This window comes from Solea solea, chromosome 8 (genome assembly GCF_958295425.1).
Source record: "Solea solea chromosome 8, fSolSol10.1, whole genome shotgun sequence".
NCBI classification, from domain to species: domain Eukaryota; kingdom Metazoa; phylum Chordata; class Actinopteri; order Pleuronectiformes; family Soleidae; genus Solea; species Solea solea.
The window spans coordinates 27400063-27414387 of record NC_081141.1 but is presented as its reverse complement, the minus strand read 5'-3'; the positions used below and the strand labels follow the sequence as shown (position 1 = coordinate 27414387).

The 14325-nt window shown below is 42.1% G+C and overlaps 1 protein-coding gene across 2 annotated transcripts in view; it reads left to right on the top strand.

Moving 5' to 3' along the window:
- unc5db (unc-5 netrin receptor Db) overlaps positions 1-14325 on the top strand; it is a 253424-nt gene that overhangs the window by 162380 nt on the left and 76719 nt on the right. For both annotated transcript variants that reach the window (XM_058636898.1, XM_058636899.1), the window contains 2 exons: positions 5995-6180; positions 12481-12846. In XM_058636898.1, coding sequence (XP_058492881.1) covers positions 5995-6180; positions 12481-12846 — 552 coding nt within the window. The remainder of the gene's footprint in view (positions 1-5994; positions 6181-12480; positions 12847-14325) is intronic.

Here is a 14325-nt window from a genome sequence, read left to right as displayed (position 1 = left end):
CAACCAAGGCAGCAGTGGATCAGCAGCTACTGTGTCCCCTCAGGTTAAAAAATCGGTGATTTTCTCTATGGAATTTGGTGCGGGGGGGAGTGAGTGGTTTAAAATCCTGAAATCCCCGCTGGAAGTCATTACATGTTTCCAGAGAGAGAGAGAGAGAGAGCGCGCCTACCTGTGCAAAGGAGCAAAAGGATCATACATGGCACAATTAGCCGTATGTGGGATGCTGAGTGTGCGTCACAGCCTCATACACCCACATTTAAAAAAAAAAAAAAAAGGTGAACTGTCACTTTAACTTTCTCCAGAGGTCTCACACTTAAAAACTTCCCCTTTATAGCTTTTCATTATTTTTTTTTCACACTTTTGATTATTATTATTATAGTCTGTATGAGGAAATATTAAGTTGGGGTGGGAATAGTTGAAAACATGACGCAGCAAAAGTAGAGGCATTGTCTTTAAGAAACTGTTTTTTTTTTTTCCAAATCTGTTGAAGAGTGATTCAAATTACATAGGTGACAAAAATAAACAAATGTATTATCTTATAAAGTTGTTGTTTTTTTTAAATAAAATGTTAAAGGACGGTCTGTTTTATTTGGTTCTCTATGAAAGTAGATTGAATATGCTTTAGTTAGTGGACAAAAGAAGACATTTAAAGATGTTTGTTGACCAACTTTTTTCTTACATTTAATGCTCAGAACAGTTAATCAAGATAATAAAATAAAATGAAAATAACTAGTACCGCGCGCGGTTCTGAACGGGTTCGAGCCGACCCACGCGGGTCGCCGTGTGCCACGGCTCCCCGCGTGCCTCGCGCTCTCACCCGTTCATTCACCGCGCGCGGTACTAGTTATTTTCAGTACTAGTTATTTTCAGTACTAGTTATTTTCAGCGGCGTCGTTCCAAATTTCGAGGGGGATCGGGCAATGTATGGCAAAGTTATAGGGCACTTCCTGTTTAAAATGGCCGACTTCCTGTCCGGTCAAATGCGCGTCCGTAAACGTGTTCAGGGAAGTTCCCTTGTCTTACATATCAAGTTTTGTTCAGATCGGACAATCTTGGAGTTTACTTCCTGTTTCGGGCATTCCACTTCCTGTAGGGAGGTGACCTTTTACGGACATGCTCAGGACAGGTCCCTGGTGTCACATATAAGGTTTTGTGCAGATCGGACAACGTACGGCAAAGTTAGAAGGCACTTCCTGTTTAAAATGGCGACTTCCTGTTCGGTCAACGGCGTCTCCGTAAACATATTCAGGGAAGGTCCCGTAACTCACATATAAGGTTTTGTGCAAATCGGACAATGTACGGCAAAGTTAGAGGGCACTTCCTGTTTAAAATCGCCAACTTCCTGTTCGTCTCCGTAAACGTGTTCAGGGAAGTTCCCTTGTCTTACATATCAAGTTTTGTTCAGATCGGACAATGTAAGACTTTACTTCCTGTTTCGGGCGTTCCACTTCCTGTAGGGAGGTGACCTTTTACGGACATGCTCAGGACAGGTCCCTGGTGTCACATATAAGGTTTTGTGCAGATCGGACAATGTACGGCAAAGTTAGAGGGCACTTCCTGTTTAAAATGGCCGACTTCCTGTTCGGTCAACGGCGTCTCCGTAAACATGTTCAGGGAAGGTCCAGTAACTCACATATCTAGTTTCGTGTCAATCGGACAATGTAAGACTTTACTTCCTGTTTCGGGCGTTTCCACTTCCTGTAGGGAGGTGACCTTTTACGGACATGTTGAGGAAGGGTCTGGGGTCCCACATACTAAGTTTCAAGTGGATACAACAATCCCTGTTGGAGCAGCATCAAAAACTATAAATGTAATTCTGTCTGCTGTCACCAGGGGGCGCTGTATTTGAAAATGAACATTTTCATATAGACGTGTTCAGGGCAGGACTGTCATCAATCCTTGCAAGTTTGGTTCAGATGGGACCAGGATTGGCAAAGTTGTAACAGTTTGTTTTTTTAGAATTTTCTTGCACCACCAGGAGGCGCTGTTTTCAAAATGTACCGTTTCAGCAACATAGTCGTCTTCAGCAACTAACCATCATCAACTATAGCAAGTTTGGTTGGGATCAGACCTTCCATCGCGAAGTTATAAGAGTTTCATTGTCTGTTATGAAAAATGATTATTATCTCCAATTTTGGCGCCCCCTATCTCATACGCCATACAATATTTTAAAAAGCTTTTGATAACTTTTGATGCTCAACTCGTCCACATTGATCTCACCAAGTTTGAAGGTGATCGCACAAAAGCTCTAGGAGGAGATAATTGAAATACAAGCTGTCATATTGTCTACTGTCACCAGGGGGCGCTGTTTTCGAAATTTAATATTTTCATATAGACGTCTTTAGGGCCGGACTATCATCAATCCTAGCAAGTTTGGTTCAGATCGGACCAGGATTCACGAAGTTGTAGCAGTTTGATTTTTTGTCCCAAAAATCCGACTTTGCGTCGTTGCCATGGCAACACCGTTAAACGATTTGTCGTCATATTGATCACGCATCATCTACCATGTGTTTTGAATGTTGTCACCAATTTTGAGTGCGGTACGATTATCTGTGTAAAAGTTATTCCCGAAATCGTAAAAAAACTTTTTTTTTGTGTATTTTCTTTCACCACAAGGAGGCGCTGTTTTCAAACTTCACCGTTTTTTCATAGACGTCTTCAGCCATGGCCCATCATCAATCATAGCAAGTTTGGTTCGGATCGGACCTTCCATCGCAAAGTTATAAGAGTTTTTTTTTTCTGATGCGAAACATCAGAATCATCACGAACTTTGCCGCCCCCTATCTCGTGCGCCATGCGACATTTGAAAAAACTTTTGATACCGTAAGCTCCTCAACTGGTCCACAGGGACCTCACCAAGTTTGAAGGTGATCGCACGAAAACTCTAGGAGGAGTTAGTTCAAATACCATTGCTGCGAATTCGCCAAAATCGCCCAAAAATCGCCAATCAACCCAAGATGGCGGATTTCCTGTAGGTTTCACGGGAAAGTCGTCATCGACTTTTTTGACCGTCCCCACCTAATGAACGTGTGTACCAAGTTTCGTTCACATACGTTAAACCCGACATGAGTTGACCTAATAGAAGTTTTTTGCGTGACTTTTTAGCCCCTCCCACTTCCAATTTTCCACGCATTTTCCCCGAACGACTTTCAGACGTAAATTTACACCAGGATTGATGCGGTCACAAAAATCTGTGAGTTTTGGGGTATGGGAAAGGCCTCAAAAACGCGATTTACTTTTAGGAATAATAATAATAATAATAATAATAATAATAAAAATAACTAGTACCGCGCGCGGTTCTGAACGGGTTCGAGCCGACCCACGCGGGTCGCCGTGTGCCACGGCTCCCCGCGTGCCTCGCGCTCTCACCCGTTCATTCACCGCGCGCGGTACTAGTTATTTTCAGTACTAGTTATTTTCAGTACTAGTTATTTTCAGTACTAGTTATTTTCAGCGGCGTCCCCGCGCATGTCGATCCAAATTTCAGGGGGGATCGGGCAACGTATGGCAAAGTTATAGGGCACTTCCTGTTTAAAATGGCAGACTTCCTGTTCGGTCAAGTGCGTGTCCGTAAACGTGTTCAGGGAACTTCCCTTGTCTTACATATCAAGTTTTGTGCAGATCGGATAATCTTAGAGTTTACTTCCTGTTTCGGACATTCCACTTCCTGTTAGGAGGTCATCTCTTGCAGACATGCTCAGGACAGGTCCCTGGTGTCACATAAAATGTTTTGTGCAAATCGGACAACGTACGGCAAAGTTAGAGGGCACTTCCTGTTTAAAATGGCCGACTTCCTGTTTGTCTCCGGCAACATGTTCAGGGAAGGTCCCGTAACTCACATATCTAGTTTCGTGTCAATCGGACAATGTAAGACTTTACTTCCTGTTTCGGGCGTTCCACTTCCTGTAGGGAGGTGACCTTTTACGGACATGCTCAGGACAGGTCCCTGGTGTCACATATAAGGTTTTGTGCAGATCGGACAACGTACGGCAAAGTTAGAGGGCACTTCCTGTTTAAAATGGCCGACTTCCTGTTCGGTCAACGGCGTCTCCGTAAACATGTTCAGGGAAGGTCCAGTAACTCACATATCTAGTTTCGTGTCAATCGGACAATGTAAGACTTTACTTCCTGTTTCGGGCGTTCCACTTCCTGTAGGGAGGTGACCTTTTACGGACATGTTGAGGAAGGGTCTGGGGTCCCACATACTAAGTTTCAAGTGGATACAACAATCCCTGTTGGAGCAGCATCAAAAACTATAAATGTAATTCTGTCTGCTGTCACCAGGGGGCGCTGTATTTGAAAATGAATATTTTCATATAGACGTGTTCAGGGCCGGACTGTCATCAATCCTTGCAAGTTTGGTTCAGATCGGACCAGGATTGGCAAAGTTGTAACAGTTTGTTTTTTTAGAATTTTCTACCACCACCAGGAGGCGCTGTTTTCAAAATGTACCGTTTCAGCAACATGGTCGTCTTCAGCAACTAACCATCATCAACTGTAGCAAGTTTGGTTGGGATCAGACCTTCCATCGCGAAGTTATAAGAGTTTCATTGTCTGTTATGAAAAATTATTATTATCTCCAATTTTGGCGCCCCCTATCTCCTACGCCATACAATATTTTAAAAAGCTTTTGATAACTTTTGATGCTCAACTCGTCCACATTGATCTCACCAAGTTTGAAGGTGATCGCACAAAAGCTCTAGGAGGAGATAATTGAAATACAAGCTGTCATATTGTCTGCTGTCACCAGGGGGCGCTGTTTTCGAAATTTAATATTTTCATATAGACGTCTTTAGGGCCGGACTATCATCAATCCTAGCAAGTTTGGTTCAGATCGGACCAGGATTCACGAAGTTGTAGCAGTTTGATTTTTTGTCCCAAAAATCCGACTTTGAGTCGTTGCCATGGCAACACCGTTAAACGATTTGTCGTCATATTGATCACGCATCATCTACCATGTGTTTTGACTGTTGTCACCAATTTTGAGTGCGGTACGATTAACTGTGTAAAAGTTATTCCCGAAATCGTAAAAAAACTTTTTTTTTGTGTATTTTCTTTCACCACAAGGAGGCGCTGTTTTCAAACTTCACCGTTTTTTCATAGACGTCTTCAGCCATGGCCCATCATCAATCATAGCAAGTTTGGTTCGGATCGGACCTTCCATCGCAAAGTTATAAGAGTTTTGTTTTTCTGATGCGAAACATCAGAATCATCACGAACTTTGCCGCCCCCTATCTCGTGCGCCATGCGACATTTGAAAAAACTTTTGATACCGTGAGCTCCTCAACTGGTCCACAGGGACCTCACCAAGTTTGAAGGTGATCGCACGAAAACTCTAGGAGTAGTTAGTTCAAATACCATTGCTGCGAATTCGCCAAAATCGCCAAAAAATCGCCAATCAACCCAAGATGGCGGATTTCCTGTTGGGTTTGGATCATGGTCATAATGTAATTTTTTCTTCATCCTGACCCACTACACATGTGTACCGAATTTCGTGCATGTGCGATATTTGTGTTGGTCATGGTGAATTTGGACAGGTGGCGCCGCACTTATTGGCCCCTCCCACATTCAATTTTCGACGCACATTCCCCGAACCTTTTTCAGACGTAAATTTACACCACGATTGATGCGGTCACAAAAATTGGTGAGTTTTGGGGTATGGGAAAGGCCTCAAAAAGGCAATTCATTTGGGGGAATAATAAGAATAATAATAATAATAATAATAATAATAATCCTTCCAGTTTCAATAGGGTTCTTGCAACCTTGTTGCTCGAACCCTAATAATCTTTTGCATTTCAATAGGGTTCTTGCAACCTTGTTGCTCGAACCCTAAAAATTGCTGATTGATAGTTGTCGCCCTAATATCTATGATATTACTTGGCCCAGGACTAGAAATCACTGTCGTTTCGAGAGCAGCGTATTATTTAAATATTGGCTTTTATACGTTGTTTTGCAGTAGCTTTAATTTCCCCCACGTGTCCCGTGTGGTTTCAGGTATGGACAGCTCTAACGACGTGGCTCTGTACTCGGGCCTGGGAGCCGGCATCATCGCCGTGGTGATCCTCGTCGTGGCCGTCATGCTGTACAGGAAGAACCACAGCGAGTACGGCGTGGACGTCATCGACTCCTCCGCGCTCACGGGTGGTTTCCAGTCCTTCAACTTCAAGACCACCAGACAAGGTAAGAAGAACTCTCACAAGGCCAAAAAAACAAACCAAACCCCAGTGCCATGAAAGAGCGCTGCGACAGAACCCGCCCCGGTGATTGATGGCATTTGTTTACACAGAGCAGCATGGTGCATGCACCTTCCCTATTTGCCTAAGATTTATACCTCCATAATCAGTGAAAGGATCTGCCCTTCTGTTTTGACAGACCTGCGCCTCTGTTATTGTGAAAAAGGAGATAATCAATCTCTGATGGACACCGGCGCTGCTTCATCCCCCCCCCCCCCCGCGGACCACACATTTGACTGTCAACCAATCCCCTCCATTAGATTACACCGGCCAAAGCTGCTGATGGATATATGTGAGGGTGTGTGGAACAGTGAACATCAATTCATATGTTTTTTTGTCGGGCGCAGCAATAACTTGTGTTGGTTCTGTGACTGCGGCCGTCGCCGGTCAGCCTCGCTCCAGGCAGCCGTATTACCGCCGCTGACACTTCTGGGTTAGCACAAGTGATAGCCATCGCGGTCGATGGGTGATCCATCCTCGCCCGGCGTTCTGACAACGCAGCGAGAAGCCCCCGACCCGAGCACGACACCGCGAGGGCTCGGGGAGCCGCTCAAGCCTCCGCCGCTCGTCACACTACTGGAAAGGGGGGGGGGGGGGGGGGGGGGGGGGTTCGATGTGAGCTGGGTCTACGTTCAGCAGGTCATCAATTCTATTTAAATAGGCCACGTCTCGCCTCAGCCTGCCTGCTGTGCCCTTCACCGGCCACAATCACTCCTTTCCATTTTCCTCGCCCTCAGCGGCCGAAAGCTCCTTGTGCAGTGATGAACACTTCCTCCTCTCGCCCCCCCCCCCCCACGCTCAAGCCACAGTTTGTTTAGAAATGAGGCGTCGAGGCCAAAATTTAAACGTTAAAATACTGAGATTTTTGATGGCAGGGGTTTATCGTGCAGCATGGACACAATGGGCTAGATTTGAAGAAAATGGTGTTTAAAATGCTTGCGGCTATCTTCATCTTCACCTACTTAAGGGAGCGTTTGTTTGCATGTAGTGGCAAGCACAAAGGCGGGTGGAGCTAAGAATTTTTTTTTCTGCTGAATGGCCATTTTTGTTGAACAGTACAATTGACTTTGGAAACTTTTCAAGGATGCATCTTTGTCTCTTGAATCCCACTTTGACAGCATAATGTTGCTGGACAGCCAACGAATCACTTCCTGTGTGCAGTGTGAGAATTTCTTGTTATTTTAAGGTGCTAAATGGAGGTATTTTCCTTTGATTTGCAAAATGTGGCGATATTTCACAGCATTGATTTTTCCCTCCACCCCTATTATCCATATAATCGTGTTTGGGCAGGGCATAATTTCTCTGCATGAAAAAAATTCTGATTGTTAACGGGTGAAGTGCGTGTTTAATTTCCATCACTGACTTCCTCACGTCTAATAATTATCAGAAACAAAAAAAGGGCGAAAATAAAAATTCCCTCAGAAGTTCTTGAATGTTTTGGGACGGCTCTCTGTTTCCAGAGCGGCTGTAAGTCATTGTGCCGTATGAGTTCCATGGACCTGACCCTGTCTCTCCGCATTACTTCTCCCTCTGAGTGATTTTTAATCAGAGGACCAATTCCAAACCTATCCCTCAAGGTATTCAACTCGAGGTACATTTCATTAACTTCTCTCATCTCGTCCCGCTGCCATTCCATTTGCGCCGCGCCGTCCTTAAAGATGCACACTCAAGCGGTAATCAGATCATTCTCCACTCAACCGGAATGAGGGAGAGTTTAGCAGTGATCGAATGTCGGCCGCAGAGAGGGTGATGTCCACCGAGCTGGGATCAGCGCAGAGTCGCTTGCAGGTTCGCTGACGCTGTGAGATGGAGGAGAAATGAAGGATGCATATTTTCACTTGTCCTGGAGCAAGTTTCTTCCTTTTTTTTGATGGCAAAAGTATTACACTGCCATCATGGCGCTGGCTTTGTCCATAACGTACATGAAAAAAAGATGAGGGCTGCTAAGATTAGTCGACCTAATTAAAAACACTGATGATCAAAAGAAGCTGATGTCAGATTAATATTCTAGTATATAAACATATGTAGTATAAAACATTTACCTCATGTTGAAGCCTTCAGATTTGCTATTCGAGCGGAGCTGTGTTGATTTTTGAAAGCCTAAATTCACCGACACCACTCACAACCTGCCGATTAGAGCTGCAACTAGTGATTATTTCCATAAATATTTTCACAATTAATCCAGTAATCATGTGGCCAATAAAATGTCGGAAAAAATGAGAGAAATTAAGAATATATTCACATTTAAGTATCTCAAACAAAGAAATCAAATGAAAAAAGATTTCAAATAATGAAAAAAGCATTAAATCGATTAATCGATTATCAAAATAATCGATTAATTGAGTAATAGTTGTAGAAGAGCTAACATGAGACCATTAATGCATCTCTGCGTTGTAGAATAGCGCAATGCTTTTATTGTGAAAGGTGGAAAACATACACATCCCTTTTCATTTCCTGCTTGACTAACAGCGGTGAACATGGATGAATGACTTAAAGCACAGACTCTTACACTTTTCTCTCTGTGGCTGCCGCTAACAACATTTTAGAGTTCTCTATCCTCACGTAACTAATCTGTTTTCTCCACCTAACATTAAGTAATATCTCCAGTTTTTAGTCTGAAGTTTAATGTCAGAGCAGCCCCACAAACCCGGACATCGGATTCCAAGATGGCTGACTCACGTCACGGGTAAAAAAAACACACTCTCAAAACACTATTAATTGCACTTGTACGTGTATTGTTTGTTTAACAGTGAGTCAGTCGTACACTTAATACGGTCAAATATTTAGCGGTGGACATGATACTACGCTGTTTGACTGAGGAAAATACCATGTAGAGCATTGTTATTGACTGGTATTGCTAATCGTGGCTAACACTTGCTAACAGTGGCTAACGATGGCTAGCCTGAGTGTTATTTTCTCACTTTTCAACTGTAACAACGTCAAATCAGCGGTAAAGTCACTCCCAGTTACAACTACTGATGTATATGTAAATGTAAATCACACCATTAGTCTGTGCGTTGTAACACATCGCACATGATCTATGATAAAATCTCCAGCATGTGATAATTCATACAGTTTTCTGTTTTGTTCTCTCACAGCTGCCACAAAAGTAATTGTTAGTTGCAAACCTAGTTGTTAATTGAATAAAAGGGAAAATTAACACTAATCAATAAATTAAACATTATCATGAGTACTTGTAAAAAAAATAACCCTCAGATTAGTAATTTGAAAAGTAATAATTATTTGCGACAACTCAACAAAAGAAGGTTCAAATCCCTGAAAGTGTGTTTACACTGAGCACTGAAACGTCCTCACACACTCACTGTTAGTGCTGAATTGATTGGTGGAATAATGGGGCTTGTTTGATAGACTGAAAATTAATCACTGACTCTTGAAAATTGATTAGTCCATGAGGTCATTAATCAAACAAACCCAGTTCTGGCTCCAGCTTCTCCACAGGGGGAGACTTTTCTGCGTCCCCTTTTGTTTAAACTGAATTTCTTCAGGTATTTCGAGGCAAAACAAGACGTGCAGACTTCTCCTCCGCCTCCTCCAACGTTTTCTTTCTTTCCCAATTACAGTAATTTGGTTGCGTAATTGCTTTGGCTGAATTTTGTACAGCAGAGCATCGATTTGCGACATTCCTAACACAAAATGCAAATAATTAAAGTCAAGACATGGAATTGATCTCTCACTAAACTGAATAAGACAATTAACCATAGGGAATAAAACCTACACTTTATGTAATTGTATCTGTATTTAGTCACTTTTGGATGTTAAAACAAAATACTGTTGTTAAAGCGAAAGTTATGATCACCAGACCAGATATTCCTGTCCCTTTTATTAACAATAAAACATGATAAATGTAAATGCTATTGTCTACACTACACACTCCATAATTAAAGGTAAATAAGCACAATTTATACTATAGTTTAACAGTATAGTTAATGAGTTTTACTTGTGTATTTAATCAATAATTTAATGGAGGCAGAAACTGCTTGTGTCACAGTGAAAGGTCTCATTGTCCCACCTCCAGAACTATTATTGGACACTTGATTTTGACACTGATCATGCATCTTCCTCTTAAAAGTAATTAAAATAAATAAATAAAAAAAATCTTGCACCTTATGAAAACTCGTGCTTTTTGGCGTCTGCTGAACAAACCCGAAACATTATCAATCTCCTCACTTTGTTTTCATTGGACACATTGTTTATTAGACAAAAGGCTGCATTTACTAGGCTGCTATCAAGCAATTAATGCCACAGTAAAAGGGATACATAAGACAAATAACTACTTTTTGCTCTCTGGGTTTGATTAGTTTTTATCAGGCAAGGCATTTTTTTTATTCATAATTATAAATGATCTACTCCAAAGGTTGATTCGAGAGACATTTAAAGACAGGACAGAGACAGATTTGAAAGAAATCAAGACAATATATATTTTTTTAAGCATTAAATAAATTAAAAGGTCAAGAAAAAGTGTTGGACTGTATAGAAATAAATAAGATAATTATAAAAGGGTTAGTGTTAAAAATCAATAAATAAAACAAAATAATATAAGATTAGGTTAATAAATAATCTACAATATCAAGTAAAATGAAGGCAGAATGTGTCAAATCTATTGAAAATAAATACAATGATAAGGATATAACCTGACAATTCTTTAAATAATATTTTAAAGCACAAGTTCATGTGTTTTTTTTCGTAATTTATTTTAGTTAATTTAGTTTTGGGGTTTTTTTCACATTGAAAATGCTGCAGAGAAAAAGTGCTGTAGATTTTTATTAATGGTTGAGTGAAAAAAAAAAAAAGGTAATGAGAAGATTATGAGATAATAAAAAATAATGACGAGTTGCAGCCCCACTCATTGAGATTCACTCTGCAGTTGAGCAGCAGTGGCTGCAGCGACAGTGGCACAGTTCCCGCATAAAGCTGTGAATAAATCGCTGGCCACGTTCCATATTTTTAACGACGAGAATCCTGAGGGGGAGACAAAACACACGGCGGGAAAAGTTGAGCATCTCAAGAACAAGTCAAAACGAACACGTCCCTGAACGCTCGTCACAAATCACGTCTGTGGTAATTAACCATTTCCCCCCCTAAAAATAAAACAACATTAGCCTCCCGCCTCGCACCGCTCGCCGGGCAACAGCTGGGCAGCAAGGACTCGGTGACTCCGCCGTTATCTTGGCACGGCTCGTCCGGGGGCATGCTGCGTCTGAACCTGCCAGATCGATGCGCCGCACTCCTCGCTCTGTTTGGCAGCGTCGTCATTGCTAATGGACACAGATGAAGACTCCCCACCATCACACACACTCTCCACCTCCATCACCCTCCACAGGCTGCTGTGTCCACACTGAAGGACTGCACTCATTTACAGAGCACTCGCCTCTGGACCCATTCCTTGGCCCTGCCTCCTGTCCTTCAGGAGGACGAGTCCATGAGACCAAGAGGAGCTGACTCCAGCAGATGGATTATGGAGATCATGCTGTGCGAGAGCTCGGTAATTAAATCTGACGCTCTGACCGCGGCTCTGAGCTCTGGACCTTCTGTCCAGGTTGCGCTCCCTTTACCTCTGATGCCGCGATCGACTGCCTCGGTCATGTTGGTTTAATTGTCGCTGGAGCATGACTGGTCAAATGCAAGAACAGCGAAGCAGCAGCAGAACGAGCTCGGAGATGTTTCTCTGAAACCTGATATGAACTAGATTAATGTTGTGTTTATTTCTGCAGATTAAAGGTGATTTTAATCTCATATCTGCAGTTTACTGTTTGTAAAATGTCTCCCTTGAACATCACATGTTTTCTTTCTTCTTATATATTTTCCCTGTATTGTCAAAATGTCTTTTAAATTAGTATTTTACACCAAGAAATAGCCAGTGGTACAGTGGTAGCCCTCTTTTGGGCCTTGGAAGTTTCAGTGCTCCATATGTTGACACAGTGTGTGTATTTTGGGATGGCACAGTTGGACGGTTTTGGTCTTGCTTTCAAAAATGATGATTGAATTATATTTTTTTTATTTTTTTGATGGCTTTTCCAAGTGTAGTGCCTGCTCTGCCCACTCACAATTTGGAAACCACCAATCTAGATTATATACATGAATAGAAAAGTGCATTATATCTATATTATTTCTAATAATAGCATTGTTACATCTGTATGTTAGCGTTCAGCCTGTAATATTGTTTCATAATCTTTGTGGAGGGGAAGTCATGTGACCATTTAGGTGACGCTCTCTCTTTCTCTCCCAGGAAACCCGCTGCTTCTCAACTCGTCCATGCAGCCGGACCTGACAGTGGGACGGACGTACAGCACCCCCCTCTGCTTCCACGACAGCTCGGATAAGGAGCTCTTCGACCCGCTGCCCGACATCAAGGTCAAGGTCCAGAGCTCCTTCATGGTCTCGCTCGCCGTGGCCGACCGGGCCGAGTTCCACGCAAAGGGCCCCGCCGAGACCTTCCCGCGGGACGTGACCCGGGACTACTGCGGCAGCACCCTGGACAGACGCAAGAAGGGCCTGCTCACTCTCAACGGGCCCTTCCACGCCAGCAAAGAGCAGCTGAGGACCTCGGGCTTGTTTGGACACCCGGGAGGACGACTGGTGGTGCCCAACACCGGTGAGAGAAGCACACACACACACACACAAGAGAAAAAAAGACACAGTCGCAGCAGAAAGGCAGCTCACAATATTATGCAGGCAGTGTAGTAAATTCTCATTATAGGAGCCATCGTCCTCATCATCATCATCATCATCATCATCGTCGTCCTAATCATTGTGAGCCGCCACTGTTGAACATGTGGCTACAGGTTCTACAGAAAGTCTCACAACACAACAAATATTCTATTTTTTCTTCAATTCCGCGTGGCGTCTTGTTGCCGTTAACGGTCTGCTGAGTGTGCGATCAACCGAGTCCAGTTTGTCACTGCTGTGCTTTGTTGGCACACACACACACACACACACACATACATCCATCCTTTCAGGGACCCTCATTGACTTCCATTCATGTGGACAGCCTAAACAGCCTAAGTCTTATCCTTAACCATAACTTTAACTATTTAATGCCTAACCTAACCAGGAATTGTAATCTAAACTTAACCAGTTCCTCAGAAATTAGGTTTCTACTTCATGAGGGGCAGGGTATGTTCTCCATGAGGATTACTGGTCCTGACAATGTCAGTATTTGTGACAGAAAAAGGTCCTAAAAAGGCAACAAACACACTGGACATGGTTCTCTGGGATCAATAATGAAGAGAATTTAAGTCTGTTGTTGAATTTAAGCTAAATGGTAAATTGGAACAGTATTTTTTTTCAGATATTTTAGTTATGTAGAAAATTACAGTGCATAAAAATATTGATGTTGTCTAAAAGAAGGAGGGATGAATTATACCAGGTTTAGCAAAACCTGCTATTTTGTGTCAGTAGCAGTATAGACTCTCCCCACCAATCACAATAATTCACATATTTTGTCAAAGTTACACTAATCAAATATACATGTTACATTTACTTATGTTACTTTTAGCACAAAAACAGTTAATGTTAAGCATTGGATGTTTTAACCCCTAATTCTTTGTGTTTTAACTCCATTTTCCCAACATCCAATGTGTTTTCACTCGGGCTCTTGGTCAGTCTAAACATTTTTAACAAATTAATTACAGAGTTTGCGCTAATTAATCGTGATAAAGCACATAATTTCCTGTATCACCTCTGTGTTTCTCAAACATTTTATTAAATTCAATTGTGAAAAGAGCAAATTAGTGAATAATTTACTAATTTACAGCAACACCTAATATCATTTTGAATTGGCAAATTAATAATTTACAAGAGATGTTCATGAAAACTTAATTTCTTGCTTGCTGTTTGTAAAAAAACAGCAACACATACAGTAAAACATTCTGCAAATTAATTTGGAGACCCATAAAAATATCTCCTGTGACCCATCTGTGGGCCCTGACCCAGTAGTTGGTAACCACTGCATTGATGATGTTAAATAATTAACAGTGTCATATTTATATCTGTGTGACACACATTATTTCACAGACTACAAAACATAGCAGAAGACGCAGTTTAGTTGTGTGTGAACGTAATTTTCGGAGGC